Raw genomic sequence first — 18,572 nt, forward strand, 5'->3', positions numbered from 1 at the left:
AGGCTTGCCCTTATAGGAAGTTTTTCCCGAACCCAGCATAATATAAACCCTATTAATTTCTTATATTAAATAGGGGAACTTGTCGGCCAATACATTGGTTCCGCAAACCAAACGGATGTCATAACTTTCTTTAGTTTATTTGATCGAGCCTCGCCCTCAACTCTTGTGTTCATCCTTCGGGATTAATACAGGATTTGAGGTAAAGCGCTCTTTCATCTAAACTATGAAAATTATGGAGCAATTTGACTTCATCTTTTTCAAAACTAAAATTTAAAAAAAAACGACCTTCCGAAGCGGGCAACGGGATTTCAATTCCGAAAACCGACTGCTTCTTACGGGCAACCCCCACACCAAAAATAGTGCCGACAAGGTTGTTGCATTAATGCTTCTTCTATAAGCTCTCGGTTAAGAGAGGAGAGAGGAGAAAGCAAGAGAGAAAGAGTTCTTTCTTGTAAGTCGACGTGATCGACTATGTAAATCCTCAAGCTAATAAAATCCTCTTAAACTCCGTAGATGTAGAACCACATAAAACTGTGTTTTGGTTGTGTTTTTTCTATTTGTGAATTTTCTCGTTTCAATTTTTTGTTTAATTTTCGTCATTTTTCACAACAATTGGTATCAGAGACTTGATTCGGATTTAAGGAAAGCGATGGGTGGAAATGAAGTGTTGACATCAGGGATCGAGAAGTTTAATGACATATGTTTTTGTTACTGAATGATGCAGATAGATGGCTACCTCTTAAGGAAGAAACTTCATCTTCCGTTACATGGAATGCGGTCGGAGAAGATGGATGAAACTAATTGAAATTTGTTGTATCGACAGGTTTTGGGGTTGTTCGATTAACCCTGGCGAGATCTGTTGTCCACAACGTTATCAAGGAAAGAACTACTGCAGATCTCATGACAGCTTCATCAGATATGTATGAAAAGTCATCAACGAATAACAAAATTCATTTGATGAAAAAGTTATTCAACTTGTAGATGACGAAAGATATGTTTGTTGCTTAGCATCTGAATGATTTCAATATCATCAAAATCAATTGTTTGTTGAAATTGATTTTGACGATGATACATGTGTTGATATTGTTGGTTTCATTGTCACATAGCTGGAAAGCCATGAGAATGATAGTTAGCAATTCTGTCGGTAAATCTAAGCTGAAATATGATAATATTCGTGGTTTGAATTTTGCTGAGGTGCGCAGAAAAAATTCTAGCGAGACCTCGGGTTCGAGTTCGGCATTGAATGTTGATTCCAGAAAGAAATCACAGGATAGGAACTCAAGCAGAAGAAAATCAAAATCAAAGCACAAAGACAAGAGCAAGTTAAAACTTGGTCAGCAGGCAACCTGCTGTAACTGTGACAAAACTGACCACATAAAAATGAACTGCAAAAATCAAAGAAGATGGAGGATAATAGCGCTAATGTTGTAACTGAAGAAATATATGATGCACCATTGCTAGCAGTTCACATTTCTGATGATGACTGAATACTGAATTTAGGAGTTTCTTTCCATACAACTTCTCACCAAGAGTTAATGTGAAACTACGTTACAAGTAAATTTGGGACGGTGTATCTGGCTGATGGAAAAGTGGCTGATGGAAAAGCTCTTAAGCTCTTGACGTGGTGGGGATGAGAGACGTTGATATTGCACTCCCTAACAAGAACAAATGGACTTTGCAAAAGATCAAACACATTCCTAAGCTCAAGAAAAACTTTTTTATGTTGGGCAGCTCAATGAGGGTGGTCAGATAATAATATTCTCAGATAGCTCCTGGAATGTTACAAAAGGGGCACTGGTGCTGTCTCGGGGTAAGAAAACTGACACACTATATATGACAACAGGTTTACTCAGGCTTGGTCATAAGTCAGAGGGACATGAAAGAACTTCAGTTCAGAGGCAAACTACCAGAGCTGAAGTCAGCTAATCTCAACATGTGTGAAAGTTACGCTATGGGGAAGCAGAATGTCAGTTTTTTGAAAAGTGACAGAGCGTCGCTGGATCTTGTACATACAAATATGTGGGGACCTTCTCCAGTGGCATCCCTTGGAGGCTCTCGTTAATATGTCACATTCATTGATGACCACAGAAGAAAGATAAGATTTGTTGATCTACCAGATGTCACAGTGCATGAAGTGATGGTAGTGATGAGGAGAGTAAGTACGGGGCACCCATTCATATTGTTCTGCAGTCAGCTTCAGAGTCATTCACCCCTACCGCTACAGTTCGCAGGACGATCAGGAATAGACGTTCTCCTCAACTTTACTCACCGACTTTGAACTACATTCTGGTTATAAATGGAAGAGAACCGCAAAGCTATGAAGAAAACTTGCAAGATGAAAATTCGAGCAAGTGAGAGCTGGCCAGGAAAAAAGGATAAGCTGAAGTTGTGCACGACTTTAGTTGGTCTTCTGGTATGAAGAGAGAGGTTTTGAGTTGCAGAGATGAAAGATATCACGTTGAAGGAAAAGGTGATGCAGTCAGTGGATGATGCAGTCATTATCCTAGTCTCCAAAGTCAGCTTCAGAGACATCCACCCCTACCGCTACAGATCACAGATCAGTCAGGAATAGACGTTCTACTCAACGTTACTCACCGACCTTGAACTACATTCTGTTGATAGATGGGGGAGAACCGCAAAACTATGAAGAAACCTTTCAAGATGAAAATTCGAGGAAGTGAGAGCTTACCACAAAAAAGGAGAAGTTGAAGTTGTGCACGACTTTAGTTGGTGTCCTAGTCTCCAATAAGGAGAAGGTGAAAGATATCACGTTAAAGAAAAATGCGATGCAGTCAGTAGACGATGCAGTCAGTGTCCTAGTCTCCAAGTGAGAGAATTGTTAAGAATGTAGAGATTGGTCTGCCTGCTATCTTTAACGCTCTTCTCTTATGGAAAACATAATAATTGATTCTCATTTATCTGCCCTTAATTTATTTCCTAAGCTTCTTGTGCCTTCCCTATAAGGATCCCACTCAACTTTCCTTCTTTTGCTCTCCCTCCATCTTCAAGTTCGCAATTAAAGTCTTTTCTATACTCCCCTTGTGTGAGTTTTCCCATCAGGTGTGTGTGCTTACGAGATAAAGAGGAAGAAATGCAACCTTGCTTTTCCTGAGATCCTTCTTCTTGTATGTGGCTTGCGGCAGAAGAAAAAGAGGAAATTGAAAGCTGTTGCACTAATGTTTTTTCCTATAGCTCTTGGTTAGAAAAGGAGAGAGGAGAGGAGAGAGAGGAGAGATAAAGAGAGCGAGAGTTCTTTCTTGTAAGTCAATGTGATTGATGGTGTAAATTTTCAAGCAAATAAAATCCTTTGTAACTCTGTGTACGTAGACAATTTGTTGAACCACGTAAATCTGAGTGTTTTCGCTGTGTTTTTCTGTTTGCGAATTTTCTCATTCAAGCTTTTTATTTTATTGTCGTCGTTTTTCACAACACTTTGGAGATGGAATATCTGCTTTGAATAATATGAATTGCATTTGGGAATTGGAATTGGTGATGCCTCACTTCTGCCACCTAACTCTTCTCTTTTAGTTTCTTTAATTTTCTACTTATTGAATTTGGGTTGAGTTTGTGGCTGCATTAGAAATTTTGAGCTTCTTTGAAGATGGAATATCTGTTTTGAATCATATGAACATACATTTGGGAGTTGGGATTGGTGATGCCTCACTGCCTCTACTACTTAACTCTCAACTCTTAACTAGGGGTTTCATTACATCATCTTAGAGATTGATATTTGTTCTATAAAGTACACATTTATTTGTGAGCACCTTTGGGAATTCTCTTACTTAAGATTTAGTTTCTTTGGGAATTCTCATATTTGTAAGCTTCTTTAGGAGGTTATCTGAGCTCATCTCCCTATACTACAAATCTATTTTTTTATCAATTGGGAGTAATATGAGATAATTAAAGCAAGAGTTGGGCTTCTTTGGAGATGGATGAACTGCTTTGAATCATATGAACTTACATTTGGGAATTAGGATTGATAATGTCTCACTGCCTCTGCTTCTTAACTCTTAACTTTCATTTTTGTTTATTTATTTTTTTGCTTATTGAATATTGGGTTAGTTTGTGACTGCAACAGAAATTTTGAACTTCTTTGGAGATGTAATATCTGCTTTGAATCACATGAATTACAATTGGGAATTGGAGTTGGTCATGTCTCACTTCTTCTGCTTCCTAACTCTTCTCTTTTAGTTCCTTTAATTTTCTACTTATTCAATTTGGGTTACGTTTGTGGCTGCTGTAGAAATTTTGAGCTTCTTTGGAGATGGAATATCTGTTTTGAATCATATGAACATACATTTGTGACTTGGGATTGGTGATGCCTCACTGCCTCTACTTCTTAACTCTCAACTCTTAACTAACGTTTTTCATTACATCATCTTAGAGATTGATATTTGTTCTATAAAGTACAAATTTATTTGTAAGCTTCTTTGGGAATTCTTTTACTTAAGATTTAGTGTATTTAGATTTTGGTTGTATATTATATGTTATTTATAACCTCTTGCATTTATTGGATTAGATTGAATCATCTTTATTATATCCTACATACATAGGCTTTGTTTTAGTGGCCCACAAAAACCTTGGTGTTTATCTGTGTTTTTTAAATCTCAAGTGTTCTTTATTAATCATTCTACTTTGAACTTGGATGCTTTATCATATTTTAGCTATGTATTTAATTATTTTAAAAAGTTCCCCTCTCTTTACTGGAGAGGGGAGAAGAAGAAGAAAAGAAGTGAAATTTTAGAGCGTGTTCTGGAGAGAAGACCCGATGAGTAACCATTGGTCTCAGAAACCACCAGCCATCATAGATCACCTGCCTTTGTAGCCATCGACTCCTATCTACCACCACCCGCTGACACCATATATTATCGCCGACCATCAGCAATCGGTGACCATTGCTTGCAATCATTATAGCCAGACTAAGGGTGTTGTTGAATTTCCTTAACAGTTGCATTTTTTAGTTATAGGACAAATATAGTTTTCATTATAAGATTGTAACCCCATTCACTTTGTTGTAAGAGAATGACGTATTCATGTGCTTACAAATACATACAAATACATAGTAAATTAATTTCACTAAGCTATGTCCTGTGATTTTTTTTTTACTCAGCTTTTTTCCACATAAAAATCTTGGTCTCCTGTTATTTTTCTTTTATTTGCGTTGGATCCGTGCAGTACTGAGAAGTTAAATTATACTCTACTACCACAATTTTTTTAGCACACAACACTTATATAATATATCAATCTACATATCATGTTGAACAACTTCTATAATTGTTATCTTAAATCTATCCCTTCCACCAAAAGTCCTCATTATATTTTTATTTATTCACTAAAAGGTGTATTTTCTATCCTTTGATATAGATGTCCATATAATCAAAGTATATTTTCAATTACTCAACTTCAATAAGAACACTCCAACTATTGTAATCATTTTATAATTCATTATTTCTAGTTTTGCCACAATAAAATCAACCACTCCTTTACAAACCACATCTCATATTCAAATAACAAAGTTGATCATATTTGTTAATGGTAAATAGCACACTGTAATACAAGTATGCCGTTGAGCAATACCACATCACATAAAGCATAGCACGCGATGTTTTAAACATAGCTCAAAATAATAAAAAATTCTAGATAAAATGCAGCAAAATATATGCATGGACACTTACAAAAAAACAACTGCATTGAAAAATAAACTATCATGATAACGAAAATAACTAACTTTATAAATAAACGTACTGTTATAGAAAATGGAGAAAGACATTTATGATACTTCAGACTACTATAGCCAACTGAACATAATTATATTAAAGAATATCAGTATGGAATCGCTAAATCTATTATAATAACTACCAATATAAAAATATGTTCTAAATTTTTTTTCACGGTTAAATTGAATGAGATCTTCCATATTAATATATAAAAGTTTCCAAACGGTAGTTAATGCAGTTTAACATCGCTAAAACTCAGATAGCCACTAATCTGATCACCAAGGAGCTAAAAAAACTAAAATTACATGTCCCAAGCATATTCCAATCAATACCAGAGTATAGCAACCCCAATAAGAAATATCAAAGAATCATAGTAAACAATCATGGAAGTATTATGGAAAATTTAAACAGCAGAAACATACCGGTGACCAAAGGCCAGGCTCTGGAATATCTTTGTCTGGAGGAGAGTTATGTACGGTACCTGTTTTAACGACCAAAATGTCCTAGGAAAAAGGTAGCCAATTAAACGAGAAAATAATTTAGGAGATATATGGCTCTTGAACATGCGCAGAAACAGATAAAATCAGAGAGAAAAAGTGAATTCAGCAAATAGCTCCTTTTTTTTTTTTTAATAATTGGCTGATAGCTTATGAGAAATTGAGTCTTTTATAATTTATTATTGTTTAGTATATAGAGACACTAATAGGTTTAGGATTCGGGTATGCATAAGATTATGGTTGTGAGTCTTGGGTTAGGGTTTGAGAGAGATTTCCTACCCCTTGAATTGTAGAAATTGGAAGAGATCACCTACATTTCGAATTGTATGTGTTTATTTTTGTATTCATGTTGAATGTTTGATGTTTATGCAATAAAATATGTCTTTGCACTAATTTCCGTAGGAAAATCAATCTCGAATCCTATCAAATAGTATCAAAGCCTTCGATTCAGGAAGTGAAACTTATGGAGTTTCGAAAATCATGATACAGTAGCAGGAAGACAAAGGTAATGTTTGGTTGTAACGCCGAATTTATCTTAAATAAGATTTATCAAATCCAACAAATCCGGCAAGCTAATGATGGAGACGAATATCGCAAACAACAGCACCGTAAATTCTTTAAATCCGTATATTATTAGAATTTATTAAATTTAGATTTCACAGAGAGTTGGATTTAGTATTAACTTTTTTTTAATTAGATTTAAATTAAATGAACGGCTAAATCCTGTTAAAAGTATGCTATCAAACACTACCCAACAAAAAAAGATCGTGGTGTTCAGTGCTGAAACAGTCTCAGCAAGCAAAACAAAGGGATTGCGTAGGGAAGCAAGCGACAATCTTGTGGAAACTATTTGGAAAGGGAACGACACGCTACAGCGAAGTGGCGGCTCCTACGTGACCAACACTCGCAATACAGTCGACGATTGCAGCGAGTTGGGAAGTCGACGACGGGCTTAGGCGTGCCATGACTAAACAATCTGGTCGCTGCTTTCAGTAATGAGAATAATGCAGATACAGTCGCGATAGTCGCACGCAGAGGATTGCAGCATCCCTTCGTTGATCAGTCGCTATTTGAGCTAGCTGGGGAGGATTGCGACAGATAGGTGATGCCACTATCAAAGGGAAGCCAACGTGTAGGATCGTGGCGTCGAGAGTCCTACGCGGCATGTAGTTACGGGATAACTCACGTACAGGAATTTCGGATCACGGTTTTCGGAGTTTCGCGCGATGTCTGCTTTGAAACAGCATTTAGGGATTCCACAGCTTCCATCATGCGTGTACTGAGCGCTGAACTGAGTGTGTAGTTGCTCGTGATCTAGACAGTGGAGGAATCAGACGGGATTGAATGGGAGCCCAAAAAGGTAGATGTTTTGGAGAAAACGCTGGCGGAAGAGGTTAGTCAAATAGGGTCTAGAATGGAGGAGCATTTCCATGTCATGGAGGGGAGATTAGAGAAGATAGAGAGCCCTAGAAGAACTCCCTAGAAGAAATGGTAAAGAAATTTGTGGAGTCCCACACAAACCCGCCGCCAGATCAAGTGGCAATCAAGCGCAGCAATTAGAAGAATTTATATGACATCAGGGCATCATCGTTGTCTCAAGTGGATCTGGGGCTGCAAGATCAGGTGAAAGAATTGGAAGCCGGGTCAAGCATGAGTACTTAGAAGGAGTAACACAACAGCCAGATGATTGGACAAGAGGCAGCAGACAGAATAGGATGGAAGGTGATTTGGGGCAAGGCAAGCTCAATTAAAAGATTTTGACCTGAGACAGAGAACCATGGTCGGTAAGACCCTGACAAAGGGTTGCATCCAACCACACCATTGTCCTTTGTTGCGGCAACCTTTCTAGCAGAAGCAAATCTAAAGCTTATAAGGACAAGCGGTCTGATTATGGGATGCCCCAGACTTATGGAAGAAAATAAATCAATTTGGTTCGAATAAGTCCCGCTTTACGGTTGGAGTTAATTTCGGTCTAGAAATTTGTGAGGAGACTCACGTATGAGAAAGTTGAAGATGTCGATCTTTGAAGGAAATGATACTTATGATTGAGTTTATCGTGTGAAGAGATATTTTGCTATGAATGGCTTACGGAGGAAGAAAAATTGATGGCGGAAACTCTGTGTTTTGAAAAAAAGACCGGCATGGTATCAATGGAGAGAACGTCAGTCAATCCGGACACTGGTAGAATTCAAGGTCCGGCTGATGGAGCACTTCAGAACAAGACAAGATGGGGATTTACACTAGTAGTTATTTGCATTGGTCTAGGAAGGATCCATCATGGAGTATACAGGGAAATTTTAGATGTTATCCGATGGTTCGAAACTTGAAAGAGATATCAAAAAAAAAGTATTGGAAGGCAACTTCATGAAAGGGTTGGAAGCCAGAGATTCGGGCATCACTTCACCTGCTGAGACAGCGAGGATTGGGGAAAATTGTGAAATTAGCGCGGTGTTAAAGATAAAAATGAAATAAAATAGGCTATAAGAGCAACACAAGTGGAGCACCATATCGAACTACCACAACCACTACTACGATACAAAAAGCTCAAATATTGGAAGTCTAGAGGGGGGATGTTTCACAAGAATCATTGGCCAAAACCGAGGGAAACACTCAAACGCCTTACAGAGATAGATCTAGGAGAAGCGAGTCAAGGGGTTATGTTTTGGGTGTGATGAAAAGTTTACCCCAGGACATCGTTACCAAAATCATACATAACAGGTTCTCATAATATGTAACGAGGAGGCAAGGGATGAAGAAACAAATCAAGTTGTGGTGAAGGAGGAGAAAAACCTTCATTTTTTTCACCTTGAGAACAAAGTTATCCTTTTGGAAGGGGAATATTGCTACACCGGTGCCAAAGAGGCAATTTAATATTTTATTAGCCTTAGAGCAATTGAGTCTTATTATTTATTATTGTTTAGTGTAAATAAACTCTAATAGGTTTAGGGCTAGGGCATGCATGAGAATATTGTTGTAAGTCTTAGATTTAGGGTTTGGGAAAGATTTCTGACCTCTCGAATTGTAAGAATTGGGAGGGATCACCTACCTCTCGAATTGTAGGTGCTTATCTATATATTCATGTTTGAATGTTTGATGTTTTTGCAATAAAATATTTGTTTACACTAATTTCTGTGGGAAAATCCGTCTCGAATTCTATCACGCTCGTACCTAGCATCTAAATTCAGCAAGAAACTTGCTAGTACAAATTTTTTCGCGGTAAAAAATGTAGAGTAAGGCCAGCTCAGTAAAATCAAAAGTTTAAAAGAACCTGAAAAAAAAAACATTTAAATCATCAAGCTTGCTCAAGGGGTTATTTGTTTGGAAGTAATAAAAGTGTAGAGTGAAGCAGATTTAGGAATTTTAAGATTTCAGGGATTTTGTTAAAGACAAATACACAATACTTTTATGAGTGATTTAAAATACCCCTCAGACTATTTTTTATGCATTCTAAACTCACCCAAATTGGATGAATTTAAAATTTTCTAGATAACGAAGCAAAAGAGATTGCAAGTGGTCACAATCTTGCCCCCAACCACCTAGATATCCATGTCATCACCCTTTTCATGTAATTTTCGGCCATCGTCACCATCGAAAGATGACAAAACTGATTGAGCACCTGTTGTTTTTCATCTTCGCCTCCTAGTACACATCTACCATTTGGCTTCTCCATTCCATCATCTACCATCTATGCCGACCACATCAGTTGTGGCCACCACCATACCAATATTAATCACGTGGTCACTACTACAAGGGTTGGTAACAAATTTTAATTCATTTTACATCCGGACCAAAAAAGAAAGCTTGATTGAATTTATTTCCAGCCAATCCAACAATTTTGAGTATTTAAGAAGCATTGTATTTACTTTATATTGTATTTGACATGTGCAAATATTCTAATTACAACCAAACAATCCCATAAGAAAACCCTAATCAAAAGCAAAACTTTCCCTCTTACAGTTATTACTATATGCAAAACAAAAATAATAAAAGCAAATTATAAAAATCAACAAAACATTAACATATTCCAAAGTCACTATATACATATTAAAACACAACTAACCTCTCCAAAAGCCTCAATGGCAGCCAGCCACTCATCTGAGTATGGAACAGCACTTAGGTGATGTTTCAAGAGGACAGTATCTTGTCTCAAATTGTCAAAAGATATATTTTTACTGCAATAAATTTTCACAATAATCAAGCATAACCAACTTTCTGTTAAACCAAAAGTTCAGAAACATATGAGATACTTACGCTGGCATCGATCCATTCTCTTCTACCATGCTGGTCTCATTCCTTGACTCACACAATTGAAGTTCATCTTGGGGATGAAACTCTCTGGATGCTGCAAGTTGAACATTCTGTGAGGAAATAGCTTGCAATTCTCCAGTTTGTGATTTTCCAGAGATATTTTGTTGGACTTGAGATATTGTTTGTTGAAAAAGTTCCTCGCCATTCTGAACACCACCCTCATCTGTTGGATCCTTCCTAGGTTCAGTGTACAAACAAGCTTCTTCTGAAAAACCACGGATAGAGTTCCCATCTATCGCATCCTTGTGCAAAATAAGCTCACCATTCATAACTGGGGCATAAACATTTAATGGTTTTGAATTGCTTTCATTTAAGTTCTGTGCGAAGTGCATTTCAGATGAAGTGGAAGAAATTTCAGCAGCAATGGAACTAGAATCACCGGTATTCCTAAAACCATTACAATGCAAAACTTTTTCGATCATCCCACTTCCCTCAGTCGAAGTCTTACTGCAGATCTGTGACATGGAACAATCATCATCAGCTAATTCCCTAGTTGTTGTTCTTCCAGTGTAAGGTTTCTCTCGAAGTACTTTTCGAGTTTTCTCATCCATTTTGTGGCTAACTGAAAAACAGTTTGTCGCAATCTCTTTTGCAACATCTAATGGACAATTTGATCTCCCACAAACATTGGAAGATATGGTAGCTTTTCTATCAAACTGTTTCATCTTCATTTCAGTATGAGCTTCAAAGTCTGGAAGAGCAAGATTTGAGCCTTTTGCAGTCAAGAAAATAGTTGTGCCTCTATAATTCCTAAGATAGACGTTGGTTTTAGATAGGGCCGTACCTTTTTTTTGTTTTTGCTCAGTTTGAGCAACTGGAGGCTTAGACAGGGACACGCGCTTAAGGTTGGCAGGTTTTCTCAGAGATGCAGAATTATCTATGGGCACTTGAGAAGTTCTTTCGAGTTGTTCGCTGTGTGAGGAAGAAACCTTTTTCTGTAAAATAGAAAAAATTAACTTAGTGAAACAAAACCACGACCTTTTAGCACATAGAAGGTTTACTATGCAGGGAAATTAAAGACATGAAAAGACAAATAGATCCATTATAACTTCTTTTGATTGATGGAGAACCTCTTAAAAGTACCAAATATTTTAATTAATCTATAGAACTTAATATTTTACTTTCATTGTTTATTTAAGATTTAAGTACTTTATTTGCGTGGCAAGTACTAAAATATATATACAAGGCACTACAGAATATTCTGTCAACATGTTTGGTAAATTTCAGTACTGTTAAAACTGCACTTTAAAAGAAAAGTGCAGTGGAGTGGTCAAGAGGCGCTTCGCTTCCTTCTCATAAAGTGTTTGTGATGCACAACAACATATGATTATCTTCGTAAATGGAAATTATATTTTATGTGTAGAAAAATTGTCAGGCGTAATAATATAAAACTAAGATAGAATGCTTAATTATAAGAACACAAACACATCAAAATGCTAAAACAGAGAGGCCCAATTTTCAGAGGGATAATTAATAATAGGAGCTTACAGTCATGAGAAACATAGAACCTGAACAAAAACCCTCGTTAAATAAAAGCAAAATTTCTGGATAGTGTATTAATCTGCCTTGTAAAATTTTGACCTAAAAACACAAAACTCTCAGTGAGAGACCAAAGAGTATTTTCAGAGCTTTACATATATAATGAGTGAATCAAAAAGCTTAGCATGTAGAGAATCCATGACAGTGTTACATGTATGAGTTGGATGCATGATCAAATCATCTTAAACTTTCATGGAACTTAGCACAATATTACTTTATATAAAATGTTAAGGTGAATAGCCAAGATTTATCAATCAGATGTTATATGATTGAAAAATATGGCAAATAATAATGAAAATATAAATCAATCCTTCTAAAGGGTTGTACTCTATCTCAAAGTATACATTACATATAAAATATATACAAGAAATGTTGAAACATATATGTAGAATTATGTTACATAAAAATGAAAATAAATAGTGCAGATACATAAATATGAATGCATGCATCTACACATATTTACATGGATAATACATAAATATAGGTATAAAAATATATGGCACATAAAAAAAATATCAAAAAAAACAAATTCTCCGTGTTGATTCCAATCAATGACAAAAGAAGACTTAGGATTGACGTTATATTAAGTGCCAAAAAAATAAAATTATGTAAAAACAAATAAACGTACCCCCAAGTGATTAGAATAAGGATATAATGATGAAAATAAAATTTCCAAACCATTTTATTCATTATAAATTTATGATAATATTTCCAAATAATTTATATATTATAACAAAATAACTAAATTTATACTGTATATACTTTAATTACAATTGATAATTTGTTACAATACAATAGCGTATATATCATGTAATTTGGCATGCATTATTTTAGTAGAAACTAATAAATTATGAACTATTTGTTAATATTATGTATAGAAATTTATTTTATATTATAGCATATTATGTCATTATTTCTATGCATGTATAAACATATGAGCAGGGATTTGTAAGTGCCATCATAACTTTCAAAAAAATTGAGAGTTCTAAATTTCTTTGAATAGCAGACCTGATTTAGTTAAAAGGAAAAGAATTAAGAATTAAGAATACGTACCTGTTGAAAGAAACCCAGTGACGGAGAAGGCCTCCTCAAGCCTGAAGACTTAGCTTGGATTGGTGCAGGAGGCAACCCAGGAACAGTGAATCGTTGTTGAGAAATTGAAGAGAAAGTTCCATCTGAACCAGAACAAGTTGTCTCCATCTGTGATTTAGTTGATGATGATGGGCAAGGATTCAGCTTCAACAAGATCGGATCTTTTTCAAATAGTGGTTTTGCTGATTTTCCTTTTTCCAAGCTTCCATGCGAGTAAGGCATCCTGAAGGTTGATTGCTTAGTTTGGATTGGTGCAGGAGGCAGCCAATGAAAATTTTGTGTTTTTTCTTTAACTGAGCAATTCATGCCTGAGGGGCCAGACCAACTCATCTCCCTATGAGATCTATTTGAGGATGATAGGCAAGAATTCAACTTCAAATCTTTCTCAATCTGAACTTTTGATGCCTTTTCCCTTTCCAACATTCTATGTGGAGGTGGAGTCAAGAATGCAAAATGTACATTTTTCTAAATAAGCAAAGTTTCAAAATAATTTAAGATGGTAAAAACAATGGAAAACTCACAAAATAAGGGATTATATATAGTAGAAAGGCAGCACGTCCAGAAGGATACAAGCATGCTACGTTCAATTTTGGTGGCATGCCTTTTGAGGATGGTGCCCTGCTAGAGGTCTGTGAAATCAAATAAACAAGTAAAAGAAAAATAATACCAAAATTAATATTTACAAAAACGATAAGTAATGCCATCATTGGAAGTTATGACTATGAAAGATGAAGATTTCAACACTGTATCCTTATTTGATACTTTTCCCCTCTTCAAATTTACTTGATTCTTTAAAGAATTGAAATGAGAAGATAATGAAGAAACTAAGTAGGGGACCAGAAATCTTAAGATTAGTAAAAGAATAGCAGAAACAAAATTGAGATTTTTTCCATTGTGGTCGAAGAGAGAGAAAGAGGACATGAGAGGATAAATGAGTCTACTTCCCATGATGAAGAATCTTAGGAGGAGAAAAATAAATCAAAGGAAATTCTTTCAATTCATAATTCATATTAATCAAAATAGCATGCATTCAACTCCTATTTACAAAAATATAGTAAGAATGTAAAGTTAAACTAACTTCAATTCAAATATAAATAACTCCTTCAAATTCTACCATTTAATTTTACAATAAAGATAATCCTAATAAGTAAATATAATAAGACTGAAATAAATCCTAAAATAATCTAAAATACTCTAGAGTATATAGAATTATTTTCAATGTGTGTCTTGTATTGCCTTAGCTCCCCTAGAACATAGTACACTTCTTCCAAAGATTTAAATATAGGCGCTTTTTATAGTTTAATTGCTCTGTTGTAGGAGGCCATAGAACTGCTTCATTAACATATCTTCAATCTTCAGCATGTGCAATCTAAACATATGGAAACATTATTTGGAGGCTTCAACTAATATAGTACCATGAACTCAAACTACAATTCTTGAAAGCAAGCACACAACAATCATGGAACATAAGTAAAATTCTAAATATCTGAAGAAGAGTCATACAAAAATAATTGAAATTCTAACATGTGAATCTGGTTTCTTCATCTCAATAATAACAGAAGATGTTTCAATATCAGCTATAGTCTCTCTCGGGCAAAATATCAAGTTTTGGCATTTGAATAATCAAACGCAAAACCTTACCATTAGGCTTGGCAATATCCTCAATTAATGATGAAGGAGCATCATCATCGAGCTTATTTGCAAAGCCTGAATTATCATAATAATAAGCTTCATAAATTAAAATCTTCATGAAGAGCAAGTTTCTAACTTCATAAAATTGAGATAACTGCGCAGGCTTCTAAACTTACAGAGTCCAAAAAATTGGTGTATGATGTGATTTATCATTGTTATAAGATGATTTTAGATAAGGATGGGTAAGACGATCATATGTGTGACCATAATCTATGTTAATGACAATAATCACATTCTTAATAAACATTCATTATATAAATATTAATAAATATCTGAAGGGTCAACTTTAGCATATCTTAAAACCGACCATAAAATATATAATATTGTTGATGATTACAATGGTAGTTATAGTTGTGAGATATGCATTATAATCATAAGATTCATTGTAATATGAATAATTGTAGTCACATAGATATGAATAATTATGATCCTGTGTATAATCATTAGTCATATGCATGATAAATGTATGATTCCTTAAAAGCTTTATCAAATACCTTGAGGCATTTTTTTAAAAATCATTATCCTTCATACTCATGTTATACCACTAAGTATAATAGAAGATATTTGATGCTTAAAATCACACAGAGCACATGCATCACTTATATCTTAAGCAAATCCATAAAAATGTTGCAAACAGATGCTTGTGAGCTTGATGAAATATGTCAGTAAATCCATAATGCTAATTCCAAAGTAAATAAAAAAAATCTAGCACCAAAGGCAAACTTTTATGTTTGTGATGTATCTCTCATGCCTGATGTATGCATCCCATACAGGTTGATTTGTTGAAATCTACAAAGGACATGATATTCGAGAAAGAAATTCATGACTTAAGGATATAGGGTTACGGGTTTCATTTTTTTTCTTCACTTTTCTATTCTTTTTATTTGAAAATTGGTGTCCAGGTGAGTGGATGAGTTGAAGGAAAGAGCACTTGTAAGGGATGGATATATGCGGCAAAGATTTAAATGCACTTACCTGCAAAAAGCTCAACTTGATATCATCCTAAGAGAAATTTGGCTCAACATTATATCAAACTAAGAGAAGATTTGACATGGTGCATCTCCTTATTCCTTTTAAAATTTGCTTCATTTCTAAAAGCATTGAGAAATTGAATAAAATGCATCAGTTTCTTTAAGAAAATGACAAGGTGCATTTCAGTATTTCGGTTCCTAAAATTTCAAAAACGAAATATTTCAGGTCAAGATAAGGGGTCGTTTGGCACAGCGTTTTCCTAGCTTTTTCGTTTTGAAAACGCGGGCGATCTGTTTGGTTGTCGCGATCAGCAGGCGTTTGGAAATACACACAACTCGAATAATATTATACACTGGCCGTGAGTTCGACCCGGAGGCCCAGCGTTTGGAGTTAAACTTTACTTGCCTGCCCCCGTCGTCACTCTTGCCCCTCCCATGCCCTATGTGTCTTCGATCCTCTTCTCCGCTCTCATCCCACATCTCTCACGCATCTGACGCGTCTCTCTAGACTGTGTTGTTTTCTCTTCCTCCTCTCTGTGATCCGTAATTGCGATGCTCTGTAAGAAATTTTCGTAGCTGTTCTTGCAATCCCTAACAGTGTTGGCTCGTCTGATTTTCGATAAAATGGGTTTTTTGTGCATAGTATCATGCTTAACCTGTGGATAATTGCGATGGAATGACTTTCCTATGATTTTTAGGGTTTTTCATTTATTTGTTGGAATGTCGAGGCCATAGAGTTTTTCTATGGCATCTTTTGTGGATTTTTGGCTTCCTCCTCTCTGGTAGAATTTCAAATGCATGGCATGGCTTATTTGTCTAGCTTGGTGAAGTTTTTTTGTCTGTGGAAGGCATGTTAAAATTTTTGATATATTCGAGTTTTCTGTTGGAATGTCGAAGCCATGGAATTTTTCAATGGCTTCTTTTGTGGTTTTTTGGCTTCCTCCTCTCTTTGAGAATTTCGAATGCAGTTATGGTATGACATATTTGTCTAACTTGGTGAAGTTTTTTTGTCTGTGGAAGGCAAGTTGAAATTTTTGGTATATTCGAATTTCTCAGTTGGATCTGAGAACTGCCAATGGATCTGGTTTTCCATTTGTAATATTATGCTCTAATGGGGAATGCATGAAGTTCTCAAATTTTTCTATTATGATCTAACGGGGTTTGCAATTTTCAGTATGCAATTTCTGCCAAAGATTTCTCTATTACACTGTGGTGAAATGCATGAAATGGTAGAAGTTTGAAATTGATTTAGCCTTGCTGTGAGATGTTATATTGGTTTCTTTTTTGAAGGAAGTTTCTTCTCATTTACTATTCAGTAGAATGGTTCTTTCTTTACCACATAGAAGCTAATAATCTTAGAAAAGAGATTAATGGCTTGGGTGGGTGTTGGTGATGGTGGTTGAACTTGGGTGTGTGTGTCTCTTCTCTCTACTGTTGGGTGTTGTTGTTGGTGTTTGGGTATTGTTGCTGGTGCTTGAGTGTTGGTGGTGGTGGCGGGACTTGGGTGAGTGTGTCTCTCTCTACTGTTGGGTGTTTTTTCCATTTTTTGTTTATCTCATGTTTTCATGTTTTAGTTTTTTTTTGGTAGGTTTGGTGTTTGTTTTTCTTGGCGCTTTTTTTCTTGTTCTTTGTTTTATTGTCATTATCATTGTATTTCATTATCGATTTCTATTATTAATTCCATTATGGTTAAGACCAAAGAAGTGACTTCGTCAACAATGTGGGATAAGTAACAAACATATTTTGCAACCTCTGTATTAAGGTGATTGAGCTTGGAAATAGACCCACCACCACCTTTAACAAGAAAGGGTGGCAGAATATTTCCAAAGAGGTTCCAAGAAATGACAAGATGAGAGTATGATAGGTTAAAACTTAAGAACAAGTGGGACCGGTTTAAAAAAAAAATTCGAAGCTATGGAAGGAACTGAAACGGGGATCCACGGGATTGGGTTGGGATCCCATCACGCGGACTGTTGATGCTTTAGAGGGGTGGTGGAGTGAGAATTTACAGGAAATAAGTATACCCATATATGCTTGTATTTCCCTTTGTTATCCATGTTATTCTGTTTCAAGTAATATGCTTCCCCAAACATTGCAGAAAGTGCCAACCGCAAAGAAATTCAAGGTGAATGGAATTGAGTTGGACCTGGAAGAGAAGTTGGACCTCATGTTTAAAGGGGTTGTCGCGACAGGCATGCATGCATTCAAACCAAGTGAGCTAGGGTTTGCAGACATACCAGATGACTTAACAACCGAGTAGGTTATTGGGTCAAGAGAAGGCACAAGCATAAACTTGAGGGAGCTCGAGTCCACATGCCAATCAAAACGACCCAGGGTGGAGAAAAAGAAAAATTGAAAAGACGTTTTCGTCAAAAGCTTAAAAGATAAGTTGATAGATATATGTGCAGCTTAGTCTGGTCCTTCAAATAACACCATCGTAGATGAATTTCTTGGAGTTTTAGATTCACATCCTGAACTTTTGGCAAATAAAACATTCTATGTAAATTTCGTTAAGTTACGTGTGGACCCGGCCCATAGGCAGATATTCATGAAGTTGCGCCCCGAACTTTGTGTCCAATATTTACGTTTGTTTATGGAAAATGATTCAATGATGATATTGTCTGATTGCTTGGTTTTTTCCCACTGTTTATTTGTTTCGATTGTTTTTTTTCTTTGTTGCGAACAATAATATTTCGTCATGTAGTTATTTCTGATATGGAGTTGTTAGTATTCAGTTTTTTTATATTTTTTCTTAA

General features: G+C 35.7%; 1 protein-coding gene across 1 annotated transcript in view; it reads right to left on the reverse strand.

The window, feature by feature from the left end:
• The window catches only part of LOC110018670, a 55,854-nt gene that overhangs the window by 33,767 nt on the left and 3,515 nt on the right, over nucleotides 1-18,572 (reverse strand). Inside the window, exons 4-9 of the mRNA XM_020716058.1 lie at nucleotides 13,724-13,782; nucleotides 13,115-13,577; nucleotides 11,307-11,457; nucleotides 10,466-11,213; nucleotides 10,275-10,386; nucleotides 6,140-6,220 (exon numbers count right to left, since the gene is read on the reverse strand). Of these exons, the coding sequence (XP_020571717.1) occupies nucleotides 6,140-6,220; nucleotides 10,275-10,386; nucleotides 10,466-11,213; nucleotides 11,307-11,457; nucleotides 13,115-13,577; nucleotides 13,724-13,782 (1,614 nt within the window). The remainder of the gene's footprint in view (nucleotides 1-6,139; nucleotides 6,221-10,274; nucleotides 10,387-10,465; nucleotides 11,214-11,306; nucleotides 11,458-13,114; nucleotides 13,578-13,723; nucleotides 13,783-18,572) is intronic.

The sequence above is a fragment of the Phalaenopsis equestris genome, unplaced genomic scaffold (genome assembly GCF_001263595.1).
Source record: "Phalaenopsis equestris unplaced genomic scaffold, ASM126359v1 Scaffold000030, whole genome shotgun sequence".
NCBI lineage: Eukaryota > Viridiplantae > Streptophyta > Magnoliopsida > Asparagales > Orchidaceae > Phalaenopsis > Phalaenopsis equestris.